Here is a 19,955-nt window from a genome sequence, read left to right as displayed (position 1 = left end):
TTTTCCCAAACCAAATTAGTACTCTATGTAAATGAAAATCACTTTTGCTTGCAAGTAGTGAAAAAATATCATGCAAAAATTGTGTCTCTAGATTATTTTTTTTATATTGTTATGTTCTGGTGAGTATATCTGAAAAATCTGAAAATCGTTTAAATTGGGGTCATAACGACGTACGTCTAATAGGTAAATAACACCAAGAAAAAAATTTCATACAAATTTTAGCAATTTAAAACTGCTTTAAGGGCGACTAATCTGATAGAGAATAGCTGGTCTCATACAAACTAATGTCGTATCCAGATGACACCATTCCACCGTCAACGCGAAAAGCAGACATACGCAAGGCGTGAGTACTTTCACTCGCATCGGTTTCTGTTCTGCTTTCGCATGGAACAGTCATGAAAAATTGTTTGCGTATGAATGCGTCCGAGCGAAGTAATATTCGCACCCATTTACGCATTCGGCTTGGTGTTCCCGTGATGTAATCCAATAGCATTTCGATCCAAAAATGGTCCAGTCGGTAATTTTTCCGATCATAGAGAACAAACTCATTGCACCACTGATACGCTCAAAATATTCCAAAAATCCAAATATTTGTCGAGTTGTTATCCAATCAATTTTAGATCGGAACCAATGACGGAGAGGTCGAGAGAGAATGCGGTTTTGGTCATAGAATACGTCAACGGCGATCGCTTCATAAGTTTTCCAACCAGTGCTTTAAACAATCTTTGGTTTTCAAATTACAACATATGAATCAACAAATTAGAAGAATAAAAAAAATTGATTGTTCTATTGTACATACCTTTCAATTCATCGACAACAGACGTGCTTTCATTGCTAGACAACGTATTTCCAGTATCAGAATTCTTTTGTTTTGAGCCTGTTTGTTGTGAAGGAACGTCATTTCGAATGGCTGAATTTTGTGAGATATCGTCTAGAGATTTCTGGATGCAATCACCTGAAAATATACATGAGGGTAAAAAAGTATTTAATGAAAGTCATAGCCGGAAAATTACTTCATTTAATTAAAAAAAGTTAAGATAATTTAATCACAGTTGTTATCAATAACCTATTACAATGCAAATTGATTCGTTTTTGAGCAAACTAATAGCAAATTCGTTTTTAAAACTGAGTTAGTGCCAAACTGACTCTGTAATAGAGATGGGCAAACCGTTCACGAACGGTACGAAAGAACAAGTTCACCGAAAAGAGTGAACGAGCGGTCATTCTTTTTTAAGGAAAGGTAGTTCTCCCCACGAACTGATTGCGAGCGAACAGTTTGTGAACGAACTGATTCCGTAAGAACGGTTTGCGAGTGAACTGATTGAGAGTGAACTGTTTGGGAACGAAGTGTTTGAGAACGAAGTGTTTGCGGGCGAACTGTTTGCGAGCAAACTAGTGCGCTGGACGGAATGGATAAATATAACGAGAACGCTTGTAAGGAAAATAAAACGATTTGTCATTCATCAAAAGGCATGGACACAGGGTTTATTTTGTTAATGTATACTCAATTTTGGGTTAAAAATTAAATTAGATTTTCGTAGTTTTTAAAGCAAAACTATATATTTTCAATTTCGTGTATTCTTTCAATTCCGCGTAACAATCATATACTTTCTGATTATCAGAAAAAATCTTTTCCCTGAATGAACATTATGAAATATGATCTTACATGGAACCTGTGTGTTGTCCAAAAAGAGAATATGAAAAAAAAATTTAACATATTTTGTGCGCATCAAATTATTACATAAACTTTTGTCGACCGATAAACATATTTTCACATACTGGTGAAAAACACCATTGAGGAAGATAGCCTTCCTTCGGCTGAAGGAGGAGTGGATGATAGCTCTGGATTTTGGAATATGACTTGTACTGGAGAATCAAAATAACACATTGGAAATCCAACACTTGGAATACTTTCACACATTTGATGGTTTTTCAATCGCGATCTCATTCGGTTAAAGGTTGGAATTGGAATGAAAAATAAACGGTTTTTGCTATGGATCGATTCGTATGCTACTTCATCTTTAGTATTAGTTTCGTTTTTATGCTTCACTTCGGGAACTGCTGCTGTTTGTAGTTGTGTTCTGCACTACACACTACATTTAGGATGGGAGAGAGTGAATTGGATGAGAATAAGGATAAGCATGGACATTGAAAACTATTTTGTGGGACACTTGCTCCTCGTTCGCACTGTTTGGCGCGAACATTCTTCCCTCGGGCTAAGATGCATTGACCAAATTGGATGCAATTGGAAAACGTGTCTGGTTAATCTTAGGACGACAAAACAGACAGGGTGATGTCTGGACTACTCAACTACTATCGCAGCAGACAATGGATACACTTTCTTGAGTTGACCAGTATCTGTGATAGGGACATACAGAATGATTCTCTTCCAGGTAACCTCTCGTGGTAAATAGGAGTCTTTTAATATGTTCCGCATTTGATCATCCTTTTTGGCAACGGATGTGGATAGAATATCTCGAATTTTGGCAAACACAAGAGTTGGTTTCCATTCTGGGAAATTTTGTTCAGGCATAAACAATTGAGAAAGAGCATGGTTTTCATTCAACTTGGTCGGCTGGTCGATTATCAAAACAGTTCTGCCATTGTGGGAAGCATCGCTTACAGAGCAAGAGGTAACAGCAAGTGGGGATGTGGGAAAAACAGGAAATATATCAATGCGAAAAGGATTAGGTATGGGTATAGTTGGATGGGAATTTGGCGAAGAATCAAAATGCAACAATGTGTGGTGCTCACCTTCACACTTTTGGCAGCGTTGTGATGAGATGAAGTTGCATCTCAGCACTCGGACATTGGGATCACGTTCACGGATGTACGAAACATGGAAATCATCGCATTTATTATTGGGGAGAGCATCAGCACACAGTTCATGGGTTGGCTCTCTTTCCCCTGTGGCAGTACACATCTCGGTATGCGCACTTTTCACTGGATCGGAGGTGCCTTCGTCGATTAATTCTCGCCGCTCCGCTGGGTTCCGAGCAGCATTAAGTGCTGGTATGGAAAACATCAATGGTTAAAATTAAATAAATTTGCTGGAACTATCGATAGGTAGAAATTTAGCTTGCTTGGGATCGATAACGGTACTCTAACACATTGATTGCAACATTCGTTCCATCAGCATATATGTCTCATTGCATATTCAATATACCACTGATCTTGATCGTCGAAATCTTCATCTGGTCACTAAGCGATGACTTTGTGGTGTAAGTTCACACATTCTTGGTAATGGTTCTCTCAATTTCTCGAATACACCGTCAACTGTGCAGCATAATTTTGATTTACACTCGCCGCAGCAGTGGCATCATCAATGGTTTTCCGTATACGTGTCACTTTTTGCTTCGCTCGCTCACGCAAAAGGATTAGTGCTTCAAAGTTCGGTATATTTTTTTCGGGATGCATTCTTATTTGTGTGTGTGATTGGACAAAACACTTCAGTTTGTTTGTACTCATACATTTAGTTTACACACCGTCGGTTTCGTACAGAATCATACACGTTTTGTTTTACTTCTACAACTTTTTCGGACACGTTGCAGAGCTATGCTCACACAAACTGCGTCGTCAATCTAAGGACACACGGGAACTTCCGATCGGACACAATTTTTTCTTCACGCGAATTCTCGGGAAACAAAAACACACTTTTAGGTATAGTCTTTTTCTCTACACAAGCCAAAGGATAACTTCAAAAACACACAGCCCTCGGTTGAGTGCAATTTACGGCTGGAATTTTGCAATCGGCTGACTGCACACAAAAATTTTGAAGGTAGCAACGGAAGCGGGATCGGTTGAGCCAACACGATGTAATCACCTAAGACAAGACGTGACAACTGGCTTCTTACTCTTCTTTCTGCATTTTCTTCGACCAAGTGCTAGATAACAGGGAAGCGAGATGTGAAGGTTGCCAAATGTTATAAAATTTCGGAAGATTATTTTCCCATGAAAAACATGTGTTCTTCGTATCATGTATTTTCTGAGTTGCATAATTCTTTTTGTATTAATCTTCCAACCGAATATCACATATTTTAAACAATAAGTATTTTCCTGTTATTTTGGTATCCAAAAAATAAAATGTGAAGAGATAAAGAAAACTAGAAAACGAAGATTTGATAGTAGGTGTATGATATGTTGAAATATATGAATTAAATTCAAAGTTCATTTTATTTATCAAGAGATTACGGGCCTTACCGTTTACACTTCAAGATGAAAACGGAATGGACGACACGCCATTAAATTTCGTTTTACGAGTTAGAGAAAATGATGGGTTTTCAGGTAGAATGAACACTCTTCAAATAGAAATTATGAATGAAAATTAACTTCTCCGTATCATATTAGTGTTGATTGTGAATGGAAAACTTTGCTTTCTTCATTTGGTAAAATAATCTCGCACAAAAATTGTATCTGAAGATAATTTTATATTATAATGAGTAGTTTTAGTGAGAATATCGGAAAGTGTATAGAAAACAGGTCAAGTTAGGGTAAGAAAGACGTTCTTCAAGTAAATAAATAACGCCAAGTAAAAATTTTCATTCAGGTTTTAACAATTTAAAAGTGCCTTCGGGCCGAGTAGTAAGACTTGTTAAAAGCTTATTTCTTTTCCAGATATCGATACCGTATCTCTGTCATCGCGGATAAACTTCAATTCGTTTTTACCGTGGAGTGTATACGGAAATAAGGCCTTATAATTTAACTTTGATATCGTTCAAATACTAACAGTACTGAAATATTGATAAAATCATACATTCCCAAATAATAACATAGCGTTTATTCAGGTTTTTTTTCTGTAGGTATGTATGGTTTATTCAAGTTCCAATATGATTTTAAATACTTTTCTGCTGCCTTGGTTGTTATTTGTTATTAGATTATAATTATATTGCTAACTGCTTTACGGTTGGAAAATAATTGAATGCTCTTCTCTGTTAGGTCGCTGCTATTATGCTATGCTAGATGGCAAAATAATCCCGAAAAGATGTAGGGTGGAAATTCCGATGCAATGTTTCCTTCTCTTCGGGAACACCGGACGTAATAGAAACGAAAATATACAAAAAAAAATCCATTATAGAAATTATCGCTAAATTGAAATGTGAATGCAACAATTATTCAATTTTGAATATATTTGGCAACACTGTGAAAATGTTGGAAATCCCATTTTTGTATATTTATCTTTGTTAATTATTTTACTCATTATTGTGCGATTCACATAGAACGTTACGGAGAAGAACGTCTACGTTGCGTCAACGTCTCCACCAATTCACACATGCAGTCAATGCTTCCACCAGCACCGTCACGTCAAATGTCAAACGAATTATTTATGTAATGTTATTCATGGTGTTGCCACCTACAACAATTTTAAATTGCAATGCCCTCTTTCAAATCAGCATGCCTAGAATCAGTTCTAAATTTTGAAAAATTCAATGAAAATCATTGAATTCAATTATTTAACTACTTAAACCCCGTAGTCCGACCATTATTCAACAATAATAATAAATAGAATATTTCTCTCAGCTATTCGCGAATGATTTTCACTCCGAAATTTGGAGCTAAGAGATATGTTGGCATAAAAAGTACAGTAAGTTACTTATCATGCGATATGCTGAGGCACCATTCAGTGTCGCATTGGAGTCGATTTTGACCAGTAATTGGACATTCGCAACTGGTGGTGACTTTGAATGTGGGGCCATAATTTGGGCTCCGAACTCAATGTTTACAAAAATGTCCAATAACAGGTAAAAATTTCCAATTAAACGTATTACATCACAGATCTGTTCAATTAGCTTAATGTCAAATTAGATATAAATTACTGTACAACCAAATCAAAACAAAAGCCGAGACACAAAGCCCAGACAAAAACCAAACGAGCCGTCCGTCTCCGTCAATTATTCTTTTCTACAAATCCTGCCGGTCGTTTTCGTTGAACGTATGCTGACGGGTCGTTACGTTGCCGGTGTATGTGAATGTTTCCATAAGAAATGCATGGTAGAATAACTGACGTAACGTGACGTGACGGAACGTAGACGTGACGTGGATGTTGTATGTGAATCGCAATTATTCCGGACCACCAACAGAAGTGGTGGTCCGGAATCGGCCCCCTATTGTCATGTCTCATCTCAGGCTTCGTTTATTGCGATAGTTGCACCGTATTCGTTCGATTAATAATTGATTTCTGTATCGGGGATCACTAGTCACCAATATCTACACAGTAGAATATAAATTGAAGCATTGTTTGTTTACAATGACATAAAGATGCAAGGTCATCACCTGGTCTTATAGAAGGAGGAAGGAGAATAGAAGGAGTTACAGAGTATTGCTGTACGAATTTTCAAACGCGTTTTTCTCAAAACCATGTTTTTCAATTGGTGGTATCAATATATCAATACTCGACCGATTTGGCTGATATTTTTTATCAACATTTAAAAATTAATTATCTAAAGCGTTACATGCCGTTTTGACGTAGAACTACGTCTTTCATTAAGGGTGCCAAATCAGAAAACAGGTCACGTTTTTATGAAATAAAGTTAATGTTAATAACTATTTTTGCCGCGAACAGGTTTTGGCGATTTACATACTAAACGAATCGGAAATTCCCTAAGATTTGTTTAATATGCTATACATTGGAATCTCCTGGTTTGTAAATGGTTAAAATTCATGAAAACTTTAAGCGTTTCCATTTTTCCTTACATTTGTTCTGTCCATTTGCGTGCTTTCCCGAACAGAGCTGTCAATAACGAGCATTGAAGGGGAAATCGTAGGATTTAAAGTCTCTGCGAACAGAGGAAAAGAAGAAGATTGAAGGGGAACACTTGCCTAGAGTATAAACAGTGGATCTCGCTGAGGCAAACTTTTATCATTCCACTCCGACCGTCGACAGAGACGGACGTGTTTGGAGCTCCATTCATTACCTGATTTTTAAAAAGCTATTTATTTCTCTTTTCAGATTGTCTACCTGCGATTCATCAACTACCTGTCTGCCCTTGAGGACTACAACAATGGGGAAAACCCGGTCAACCGACCCAGGCATACCACATGGCACCAACAAACGACATCGATCGGACACCGGCAAGGAGCCAATATTAGAAAGAAACCGCTATGGTTTATTGGATGGCCATACCGAGGAGGAACCAACTACCGAGAAAGTAAATGTAGAGAAAAAGGTGAAAGTACCACCTTATTTTACAACATCGAGAGATATAGGAACTTTGAGGTCTGAACTGCTGGCGCTGAAATTGCAGCCAGTTTTTAAAATATGCAGCATCGGGATTAAAATCACTAGTCCCAACCTGGAGCAATATAAAATAATTGGATCATACCTGAAATCAAAAAATCATGAGTTTTACACTCACGATACGCCGTCTGAAAAACCATTTAAGGTGGTGTTATATATTAAAAAAGACGGGTGGGTAATGTCGGGGACATAACCGGAGTGACGTAGGACTATACAAAGGGGACAGCTTTTGTTAAATATATATTTTAAATATATTGTTTTATTTTCTTCTTCTACGTGAATACCTACCTATCTACATGAAAAATGGATTAGTTTACTGTTTACTCTTTATGAATATGTTGATGGTTCTGAAAAGAACCTTTGGTGTTGTGTTTTTGTTATCACTCGATATTCTCATCTTTTTCGGTTAAACATTCCTGTTTAGCTGTTGCGTTTACCACTCGGCACAGCTTTCACAGTTGGAAAATTTCTTCCCATCCAGCTTGTGACATATTGTTCAGTAAATTACATTTAATGCGACGTGCCGGAGAAACACTTTGCCACTCACTGAAACTAATTGTTGTCTTGATGAGCGCCGAACCGAAGCTGCTCTGTTCTTGATGCGGGTTTTCTGATTGTCGTGAGCAGCTTTGCAAGCCAACTCGAGCACTCCGACGGCCGAAACTCTATAATCACTGTTCGGTATACTGGTGCTCCGGCACCAATCCGTTCGGCCTAGTTACCCTTGCGGAGCAATCAGTGAATGCGACCAACAGGGAACTGGAGACCTGCACGGTTCGAGTGAGACTTTGCCTTTCCCTTAACTTGTCCTCCTTTGTTACGTCCACGATGCCAAGCCGTACAACCGCACGGGTTTACGGTTTGAAAGAAAATAAGATATTTTTTTGGGGTTCGCGTGTTTTATACTCTAGCGGTATACACTCACAGGATAGAGACAAATCGGCAGACTCAGCCAGAGGGGCGAGTCCAACGAGACGAACGAATGAGCGTTAAAAGGGAGCGATGGCAAAAAAATACATTCATTACGATTTGTTCGCTCGTTGGATTCACATACAGGCTAAAAAGGGTCCTTTTCAGGATCACAAAATTATCTTCAATCTAAAGCGTTTATTGTTTTGTCGTCACTCGATATCCCCATCTTGTTCGGCTAAACCTTCCTGTTTAGCGATCACTTCGGCAGCCGAAACTAACGGCGGCTAGGTGGACTGGTGCACTGGTAATAACGCGCTCGGCCTAGCTACCCTTGCGGAGCAATTGGCGAATACACCTACGGGAAACTACAGTCCAAAATGGTTCGAGCGGAATTTTGCCTTTCCCTTCACTTTTCCTCCTTTGCCATATCCAGACATGGCTGCTTGTGTTAGTTTGTTGATGTGTTGTGATGCGAACCGATGTGGTGTACGGTTTGAATGAGAATGATCGTTACGGCAGCGGAGCGGGGATTTTTAAGCTGACTGGCTGGCTCGAGAATTAAGGCCCATTTATACGTTGCTAGTAGCTGACTTGACAATGAGCAGCTACTGACCCGGTGGACTCGCTTGACAATTGGTTGACTCGCCTTGTCCGTTCACACAGTGTGAGCTGCTGGCGAGAAACTAGATACTACGGCACGGGTTTACCAGGGATGCCAGGCGACTTTTCAAATGTCCATCAAATAGTCAGAAACAGCAATCAGGTCCGAATTTGTCAAATGATTGGTCCAAAATAGACTTCTTTATTGGCAGTTTTCATCTTAGGTTTTCAGTTGAATGTATCATCACACAATTTTATAGCAAAACAAACGCTGATCGTGTTTAAAAATACATACTTTGTGCTGAATTTCTTTGAACTGAAGGTACTATCCGAAAAAGCAGAAAGAGAAAAGGATTCGGGCCAGGAATTAGATGCAAAGAAAAGGAGCAACAAATACAATATTGAAGGAACTCTACGATGAGGATCCCCGAGATTACAGAGCAGTGTTGATAATAACACCTGAACAAGTGAAAAAACTGTTGGATTTAATTGCTCCACGAATACAACGCCAAGATACAGTCATGAGGGATGCTGTACCTGCAAGAGTTAAATTAGAAATGACATTGATGTGCCTTTGTTTTGGAATATCGTTGGGATTGTTGTCGATATTTTTTAGAATCTCGAAAACATCCATAGCTCAGATAATTCCGAAAGGATGTGATGTTATAAATGGTAGTCTAAAAGATTTTTTTTTTTAATTTTATTTATTTTGTGAAATGAAAATGATAGTCGATTTGCAGGTGCAATAAATACGCTTCAAAAATTTTAATAATGAATGAAAATGTACTTTTTTAAATCGAATATGTATTCTGTTTCTTAGAACAATACTTTTTTTTGTAAGTTGTGATCTGATAATGATTCTATATTAGAGATTCTCAAGAAAACTATCTCAAAAAGAAAGCGTGCCCCGCCAGCGTGCAAAACGAAATAACAATTATTTCGTTTAGAAACTATGAGGGTTTTATTTGTTTTTCCAATAATTTTCAAGTCTATAAATATCTTCACATATTTTCAAATATCTTAAAAATAGAGACATTTCATTACATTTGGCATCACTGATTCGAACGCTAAATTCTGTTTTTGACGTTGTGAAGCATGCAAGTGCGAGTAAATTCAAAAAACTTTGAAGTAGCTCGCACGCCGGATCACACATGACAATAACTGGCATGATGTGTTCACACGGTGTGAGTAGCTGCACTGCAGTAACTGACTAGACCGACTCGTATGCTTACTCGCACCGTCTGAACCCGGCTTTACGCATGTGTGAGACTGCGACCAATGTTTCGTTCATTTTTTGACGTAGGACTACGTCTAACCGGAAGATATAGGGGGTGAAATGGAAATCTAGGCACTGAACAAGTAGGAAAAAATGCAAGATTTGGAACGCTTATAACTCGAGCATTTCTCAATAGTTCGCAAAGGTTTTTGCATCAATTGATAGGAAATATATCTACGCATCTATCATAACGAATAACATTTCATTTTTCTTGAGATAAATAATTGAATAATTGTGAAATATCAAGCATTGTCAAAATGCACTATGTGCCCATTTTTGATTGGTCCATTTTGTGCTCCTCAAATCGTACCGACCAAAACGGGCAACCAGAGCAGCAGCGAAATAGAATGAAGCACGATTGGAAAGGAAAACGAAAAAAATGAACGAAACATTGGTCGCAGTCTCACACATGCGTAATTCTCGAGCAGCTTAAAAATCCCCGCTCCGCTGCCGTAACGATCATTCTTTGTGTGGACACCGACTGGACAACATCGTTGCTGGACGGGCTGGACGGCGAGGGATCGAGTGCCTTTCTCAAGGCAAGAGGGCGGAGGTGGTAGCGCTGGAGTAGAATAGAGTAGAGTTTTCAAAGGGCCTTTCTCAAGGCTAGAGACGAATGAACTGCAAAAGTTTAAAGTCTCTATAATTCAAGACCTTCCTTCCTTCCGTAACGATCATTCTCATTCAAACCGTACACCACATCGGTTCGCATCACAACACATCAACAAACCAACCCAAGCAGCCATGTCTGGACATGGTAAAGGATAAAGTGACCAGATGGTCAGAGGCCTAACGCGGGACACAAAAAACAAAACGTTGTTAATATACGTTATGTGAACATAAACCATAGTTTAGCGAGTCTAAACTGATCAGTATTATTTATTTCTGAGTATCGGCACTCAGTTGTGATTTTTCGGTGGTTTAGATTTTGTTTACGCCCGAAAATCACTCACTCAATCAGAGCATTTACGCCTGGCAAGCAGGATTCAAATTCTACACTTTTCTTCAAATTACCGAATGGAATGCTCGAAAATTCCAATTCATTTTTTATCGTTTTTAGTGTTAACGTATGCATTCAAACAAATGAACTAATTTCGGATGGCGATGAAAGATAATTTATAGGAACTAATTTTCTTCAAATCTTATGTTTATTAAGCCTACAACAAAAATGATTCAAGGCTGTTGATTCGCTGCAGCAGCACTGTCAAGCAACTTGATGATTTTTCCATACTGCAAGCTCCACCCCACAGCGAAATAATTGGACATCCTGAGGCACTTTTTGTCCGCCAGATATAGCCGATCTGGTATTTAAAATATCATCTCTTTGCCGCTCCTTAAGCCGGGGGATCGCAGCCACCGGCCAAACGGTGGAGAAGAATCTGGCCAAAATGGACATTTTTATGCGGAAGCGTCAGACGAGACCGACCGTATCTGAGCAGCAGGCAAGGAGTAGCTTGAGGTGCTGGGGAAAAACTTCTTTCCTGCGAAAGAAGTGAAAAACTTCTTTTCGTACTCATAATGAAAGACGAGACGTACTTGATGCTAGAATTCAACGAATGGCAGGGGACCGGGTACTTTACGTTCCCCAGATAAGCGATGACGTCGAATATATCATTCACATCAAGTTCCCGAAGAAGGTCCTTCGCTGACAGACGTTAAGGGAATGTCGAAGGCGCTCTTCTATCGAGTCATATGGTGAACGGGGAGATATATAGTACGAAGTGCTTGCCGGAGTTGGGAAGGTGATGTGGTCTTTATGCCGAACCCATTATGCCAAAAAGATCATTGGAGAATGGATCGGCTGGAGATAAACATTGTCGCGAAGACCACCAACCTTCCCAACATTCCCCAGCTGCGTCCGATAGAAAAGTTTTGGGCGAACTGCCAAAATAGAGCGACAGACGACCACCAAAGCCACGAAAAGGTAAAATAACACGCCGATATACATCTTTTCATCGGCCATGGATCAGGTTCCGGCCAACTTTCGTAAGACCGCCCAGCGCTTCATTTACGATACTTCATCAAACAACTCTGCCTCTTCCTGTCGAGTATACACTAGTTCTTCCGGCTTATTTAAAACGTTAAGCCCTGACTGAGCTAGGGGACCAAAGATGAACTTTTCGTCTGACTCACGTTGGTCCCTGCGAATCCATAGGGGACTTTTATAAAAATCACTTTCCAATTTCGTTGCTGTCGCTTCCAGTTGACACTCTCTAAACAAAAAGCCCAATGTCGGTGCCATGAAACCAGCTCAACGTATTAATCTTTGGATGCATTAGAAGCGCTCTTGAACAGTCTACCAAATAAAAGTATTTTTGAGGTTCATCCATTTAAGAAAATCAACATGATCAAATTGTGATATTGAAATATATTGATATCGCGGGACATTTTCGTTTCTTTTGCCAAATGCGGGACGTTTCGCGGGACGGAATCTTACGCGGGACATTTTGTTGAAATGCGGGACTGTCCCGCGTAACGCGGGACGTCTGGTCAGTTTAGTAAAGGAGGAAAAATGAAGGGAAAGGCAAATTCCCGCTCGAACCGTGTTTAGTTTCGGCCGCCGAAGTGATCGAGTTAGCTGGCAAAGCTGCTCGCGACGATAAGAAAACCCGCATTCGGAACAGAACACATTTGGTTCGGTGGACATCAAGACAACAGGTAGTTGCAGCGAGTGGCGTGTGGCAAACGCAATCGCAAAACGGCATCAGGTAGCAGAAGAAAAAAGTTTGTTCTTTATACAAACTGCAAAAAGTTTTCTAAATTGGAACCATTCCATAAAACAAGGCGCTTTTCAGGGCCATTAAACCTCCCAAAAAAGAGTTTAGGAAATACAGTTCAATGCTTTCTAAAACATTATCCAAAATAATAATAAAACACAAATTGATTTTTTCATAATTTGTTTGCCAGGATCTGATGAGTATGTGAATTTGGCAGTTGTTCTGAGCTTATTGATAGTTGGGGACTTTCCTGATTATTCAATTTTCACCAATTCTTAAATTGTTTCCAGATTGAAAATACAGTAATTTACTATTAGTTCGACATTTAGCTAATTGTACGGACATGTAATGCGACTTATTTAGTTGGACATTTTTGTAAACATAGAGATCCAAATTATGACCCCACATTGAAAGTCGACACTGTACCACTGTCATCGCAAATGTTCAATTACAGGTTAAAATCACCTCCAATGCGACACTGAGTGGCGCTTTGACACGTCGCATTGAATGTGATTTACTGTACAACATGTCACAAAGCTGGATGGGATGAAATTTTCCAACTGTGAAAACTGTGGCGAGTGGCAAACGCAATCGCTAAACAGAAAGGTTTAGCCGAACAAGATAGGGATATCGAGTGATAACAAAACAATAAACTCTTTAGATTAAAGATAATTTTGTGATCCTGAAAAGGACCCTTTTTAGTCTGCATGTGAATCCAACGAGCGAACAAATCGTAATGAATGTATTTTTTTGCCATCGCTCCCTTTTAACGCTCATTCGTTCGTCTCGTTGGACTCGCCCCTCTGGCTGAGTCTGCCGATTTGCCTCTATTCTGTGAGTGTGTACCGCTAGAGTATAGAACACGCGGCCCCAAAAAATATCTTATTTTCTTTCAAACCGTAAACCCGTGTGGTTGTACGGCATCGGCATCGTGGACGTAACAAAGGAGGACAAGTTAAGGGAAAGGCAAAGTCTCACTCGAACCGTGCAGGTCTCCAGTTCCCTGTTGGTCGCATTCACTGATTGCTCCGCAAGGGTAACTAAGCCGAACGGATTGGTGCCGGAGCACCAGTATACCTAACAGCGATTATAGAGTTTCGGCCGTCGGAGTGCTCGAGTTGGCTTGCAAAGCTGCTCACGACAATCAGAAAACCCGCATCAAGAACAGAGCAGCTTCGGTTCGGCGCTCATCAAGGCAATAATTAGTTTCAGTGAGTGGCAAAGTGTTTCTCCGGCACGTCGCATTAAATGTAATTTACTGAACAACATGTCACAAGCTGGATGGGAAGAAATTTTCCAACTGTGAAAGCTGTGGCGAGTGGCAAACGCAATAGCTAAACAGGAAGGTTTAACCGAACAAGATGGGAATATCGAGTGATAACAAAAACACAACACCAAAGGTTCTTTTCAGAACCACCAACATGTTCATAAAGAGAAACAGTAAACTAATCCATTTTTCAGGTAGATAGGTAGGTATTCACGTAGGAGAAGATAATAAAACAATATATTTAAAATATATATTTAACAAAAGCTGTTCCCTTTGTATAGTCCTACGTCACTCCGGTTATGTCCCCGACATTACCCACCCGTCTTTTTTTTCTTTTTCCTTTCCAATCGTGCTTCATTCTATTTCGCTGCTGCTCTGGTTGCCCGTTTTGGTCGGTACGATTTGAGGAGCACAAAATGGACCAATCAAAAATGGGCACATAGTGCATTTTGACAATGCTTGATATTTCACAATTATTCAATTATTTATCTCAAGAAAAATGAAATGTTATTCGTTATGATAGATGCGTAGATATATTTCCTATCAATTGATGCAAAAACCTTTGCGATCTATTGAGAAATGCTCGAGTTATAAGCGTTCCAAATCTTGCATTTTTTCCTACTTGTTCAGTGCCTAGATTTCCATTTCACCCCCTATATCTTCCGGTTAGACGTAGTCCTACGTCAAAAGATCTGGAACAATCATACAATATTCAGCCGTTAGCTGTATATCGGATGACTAGGTATAAAACGCCAGACAATGGGTATTCCAATGTTTTGTACCTGATCCACTTCAAGAAAGGATCAGCCAACATAACTCGCCTAAGAGAAATCAGTGAGATCTTCAACATCTCGGTACAATGGGACCGATACAAACCTCAACATCGGGATGTAACGCAATGTTCAAATTGCCTTGGTTTCGGACACGGAACAAGAAACTGTCACATGAAAACTCGTTGTGGCAAGTGTGCTGCTGACCACCTAACAAGTACTTGCAGCCTTCCAGAAAAAGAACCTCGCAAATGCGTTAACTGTGGCGAAAGTCACCAAGCCACCAGCCGTAGCTGCACAAAACGTGCGGATTTTAAACGTATCCGGAAGCAAGCTACTGATAAAACACAGAATAGGAAGAAGGTTCCAGAATTTACTGACAAAGAGTTCCCTCCAATGGTTTCTCGCACGATTCCTGTTCTTCCTCCTCTTCCACTTCCTACAGGTCGCCCCCAAACGGCCTCTTCTAGCGAAAAGCCAAAAAAGGAGCAACCGAGCTATAGTAAGGTTGCAGCTATTGGTTTACCACCTACACCAAAACCTTCACCTCATTCCTCTTCTACTGAGGAGCTTTATAGCATGCAAGAACTTGCAACCCTGTTCTTGAACTAGATCGACAGACTAGAAGTTGTCGCAACCAACAGGAACAAGTACAAGTTATGCTACATTTTTATTATAACCATGGATCGGTCATCTCTAAGGCTAATTAATTGGAATGCCTGCTCTCTCAAGAGTAAGCTCATCGAGTTCACTGACTTCCTGGTGACAAACAGCATCGACGTAGCTATCGTTACTGAGACGCATCTTAAACCGAATATTAATATTCGAGTCCCGAATTATCGTCTATTGAGAATGGATCGTGCTGGTTCTGGTGGAGGAGGTGTTGCCTTAGCCATCAGAAATAACATCAGATATCGACTTTTGCCGTGTCTGAAACTTAACATCATCGAAGCTATTGGGGCGGAAATCACAACATCGATTGGGTCTATTATCGTGATTGCGGTCTACTATCCCAAACAGACGTCAATCAGAGATGGCTCAGCGTTACTTCTTAAAAACGATATCATCAAGCTAACACGAAGGCAGTCGAAATACGTCATCGGCGGGGACATTAATGCTTGACATCAGTCCTGGGGAAACCAAAGGAGGAATCAATATGGAGTGACTCTAAATGATGATCTACAGTGTGAGCGCTACAGGATTCTTAGTCCAGCGACCCCCACTCGCATTTCTCGTTCTGGAGTACATTCCATAATTGATTTCTTCATTACCAACATGGATCGCCACATCGGTGATCCTATTGCCCTTAACGAGTAGAGTTCGGATCACTTCCCAGTGATGGTTGAATTGGGAGTGAATGTCGTAGTCAGGAGGCCACAATGTAGACGGGACTATCATCGTGCGAATTGGGTGGAATTCCAGCAGCTTATTGACAACAACATTGATCTCAATCAGCCTCTTGAATCTCCCGAAGATATCGAAGCAACAGTCAGCTCTATTCAAACTGCAGTTATTCAGGCTCGCCAAAACCACATCCCAGAAACGATTCAGGTGAGTGACTGTTCAAATTGATTCCATTACTAAATATTTGATTAGGCTTCGGAACCTCTATCGAAGGCAGTACCAACGTACTGGTATTCGAGAGAGGAAACGACAGTATAATCAGTTAACCAAGGTTATCCAGGCCAGAATGATTGATCTCCGTAACAAAAAATTCGCAAAAGATATAAGTAAACTTCCGAATAACTCCAAGCCTTTTTGGAGGCTCGCTAAAATTCTCAAGACCAAGCCTAATCCTATTCCTCCTCTTCTTCAACCTGACAATTCAGAACGATTGATAACACCTGCCGAAAAGGCTAATGAAATTGGCAACCATTTCGCTTGTTCACACAATCTTGTCCAGAACATTACAAGTCCATTTGAAGCTTCGGCGAATGATACTGTAAGGGCTATTGACAATATCCATTCTGTATCTCAAGAGAATGAAATCATCTCGACTGCAGAGGTTATCTCGGTTATACGCTCATTGAAGAATATGAAGGCCCCTGGCTTCGACAGTATATTTAACATTGAGTTGAAACATCTTAGTAACAACTTATATTATGATGACTTATTAATTATGACTTCTGTCTTCAACAGATGTCTATCACTTGGCTACTTCCCCTCGAGTTGGAAGTTGGCAAAAGTGATCCCGATACTAAAACCCGGAAAAGATCCTTCTTCTTCAAAGAGCTATCGACCAATTAGCCTTCTCCCAGCATTTTCGAAAGTATTCGAAAAAATTATATTAACGCGCATTCTTGCTTTTGCAGATGAGCACAATATATTTTTGGATGAGCAGTTTGGATTCCGAAAAGGTCACTCTACAATTCACCAGCTTCGTAGAGTATACAATATAATCAGACGAAACAAGTCAGTTTCAAAATCATCTGCCATGGCACTTCTTGATGTTGAAAAAGCATTTGATAATGTTTGGCATAATGGTCTCATTTACAAGCTTCAGAACTTTGGTTTTCCTACATACTTGATAAAAATTATAAAAAATTATCTTTCTGATAGAGCGTTCAATGTTTCTATAAACAATATTTCATCAGAGAAATTCATTGTGAATGCAGGTGTTCCTCAAGGATCCATCTTGGGACCAATTCTTTTCAATATCTACACTTCATGCTTGGTTTTAAAGTCTGTGTTAGGGAACATTTTTCGATGAGAACAAAAGTCCCCCTACTTTCATGTATTTGCAATGCCGATTTCCCCAAGGCTGCTTGGTTTTGATGGCTGTGTTAGGGAAACCGTAAATTGGGCCAATCAGAACGATGCAGTTAGGGCGTTTAGATAACGCCTAATATTTTACAGTTATTCAATTGTTTATCTAATGAAAAACAACATTTTGTTAGTTGCGATAGATGCGTAGAAATATTCCCTATCAATTGATGCAAACATCTCTCCTATCCAGTAAGAAATGTTCGAGCTATAAGCATTCGAAATCTTTCATTTTTTCCTGCATGTTCTGTGTTTAGGTTTTCATTTTACCCTCCATATATTCCGGTTAGACGTAGTCCCACGTCAAAACGGCAAATGGTTTTAAAAGTTATAGTTTCTGCAGCAAATTATTTATTGTGCATTCGTCTACATTCGAATTAAAGGTAAAACCTTGTAAAATTATATAGATTTCAATTTATAATTTTTCTCATTGATTTTTAGAGAGGTAAGCGGCCACAGGAGGTTACTCAGCTGGAGGTGCTGGAACCGGGTTTTGTGCCGCTTAAAGATCATTAACTGCCACATCCGCAGCAACCGGCCTGGGAGGAACCATTCGTGCCCGAGGAATGATATTTGGTCTCACTCCGTGAGCATTGTTGATCTGCTGAACGACAATTCTGCGAGCTTTTTCCAACCGATCGGTGTTATTGTTGCGGAAAAAGCCGAGTTGATATAGATAGAGCAACACTCCTACGAAAACTACCGTTAAGCATCTTGCCGGAGACGAGTATAGATATACAGGTCGGACTCGATTATATGTGATTCGATTATATACAATTTTGGACTCGATTATATACAGCTTGGAAAAAAATGTTTTTTTCTAGCTTATTTCAAGAAGGAAAGGAGAACCTTTCAGCGTTAAGGTGAAGTTTAAGTGGCTATTACATGTATAGTGGGGTAAAAATCGGTATTTTTTAAGATATTGCTTGAATTTTCACCAGGAATTGTTTAGATCGATATTGCAGCCAAATAATGAAAGATAGAAGTTGGGCGTCAAAGAACGAATTGTAGAGCGGTTAAAGAACTTCAATTTAATTGTTGCAAAACAATGTAGTTCAATTTAAAATTTTAGGATAAAATTAATAATAACACATTAAAAATTATTAACTTTGAAGTTTTTCACTTCCAAAATGTTATTAACATCCACTAATTGAGTTGTTCCACTACTAATCCTGTACTAATTTTTCTCATCTTTCAAATGAAATCATCAAAATTGTCTTCCGTAGCGTACTTTTTAATGTAGAGCCAGTTTGAAGCAACAGAGTCCGAAACAAAAAAAAGTTCTATAACTCTGTCATTGTTGAAATTCGAAAATATGCGTAGGAGGATTTTTTCATCAAATCTAATCGTCTATCACCTCCTAAATGGTGTGTCACATCAAGTTGCATCACGGAAAAAACGCTGTAGAAATTCGCCCAGTAGACCGATCCTTTTGAAAATTTTAGACAGTAAAATAAAAACTATTAAACAACATTTGGCATTTTCTTTTTATTCATACTTCGAGCCCAAGCCCGTATGCTCGCACCTTCCTCTTTACCCCGTCCATAAGGTTCTGTACAACGTCAGGTTGAAGTTTTTTGACGTAGGACTACGTCTTTCATTTCTATACCGGGGTGTAAAACCAAAGTTTCGAGAACGAAAGCGTTACGCTGGAGACCGAGATTTTGAGCGTTAATAGCTCTTAAACAACTGAACGAAATGGTATGATAAACACTTCATTTGAAAGATAAAATGTCTACGCGTCATATACTTGTTACTTTTTGATCCAAAAACTTGTTTCAATAGTCTTAAAATTGCTTTCAAAACAGGCTATTGAAATCACCAATCGGTATATAAGCGAGCGCCGCTCGTAAACCCACTCAGTTATGATTGAACAGCGACTGGAGCATGTTGTCGCTGTTGTTGTGAAGCTAATTTCGTTTATCATGAAAACGCTGATGAACGGTGTCACCAAGAGCCTGTTTGTGCACCTAAGGCCAAAAGGGAATCCATCAGGAGGAGAGTGATGCCACGGTTCCGCTTGAAACATCGGAGCAGCCGCCACACACACACACACACACATACACGCGCGGAATTCTCGTTGCTATCATCGTTGCTGAAAAATAATCTGCCAGTTCCCCTGGGAATTGAAAAATACATTCATGCGAAAGAGTTTATTTTAATGTTTTCTATCCATATAACACTGCAACCAAATACATTTGGTTTTGTTATTTTTCAATCAATCGCAATTAACAGGAAAGCTTCTGAATATTTTTTTCCCCATCAGTGGAAATTTTCGTATCCAATATTGGATGCATAACATGAAAAACGGAAAATGTTTCACATCGCGAAAATCAAGTCATTTTCGAGCGATTATTTGCTTTCTACTCATATAATGCTGCGAACAAATACATTTCGTTTTGGATTTTTTCAATCA

The 19,955-nt window shown here is 39.4% G+C and overlaps 1 protein-coding gene across 3 annotated transcripts in view; it reads right to left on the bottom strand.

The window, feature by feature from the left end:
• The window catches only part of LOC129761600 (dentin sialophosphoprotein-like), a 257,335-nt gene that overhangs the window by 191,264 nt on the left and 46,116 nt on the right, over window positions 1-19,955 (bottom strand). For all 3 annotated transcript variants that reach the window (XM_055759356.1, XM_055759393.1, XM_055759441.1), the window contains exon 2: window positions 800-955. In XM_055759356.1, the coding sequence (XP_055615331.1) occupies window positions 800-955 (156 nt within the window). The remainder of the gene's footprint in view (window positions 1-799; window positions 956-19,955) is intronic.

This window comes from Toxorhynchites rutilus, chromosome 1 (genome assembly GCF_029784135.1).
Source record: "Toxorhynchites rutilus septentrionalis strain SRP chromosome 1, ASM2978413v1, whole genome shotgun sequence".
In the NCBI taxonomy this organism is placed as follows: domain Eukaryota; kingdom Metazoa; phylum Arthropoda; class Insecta; order Diptera; family Culicidae; genus Toxorhynchites; species Toxorhynchites rutilus.
This window is presented reverse-complemented; position numbering and strand designations above follow the sequence as displayed.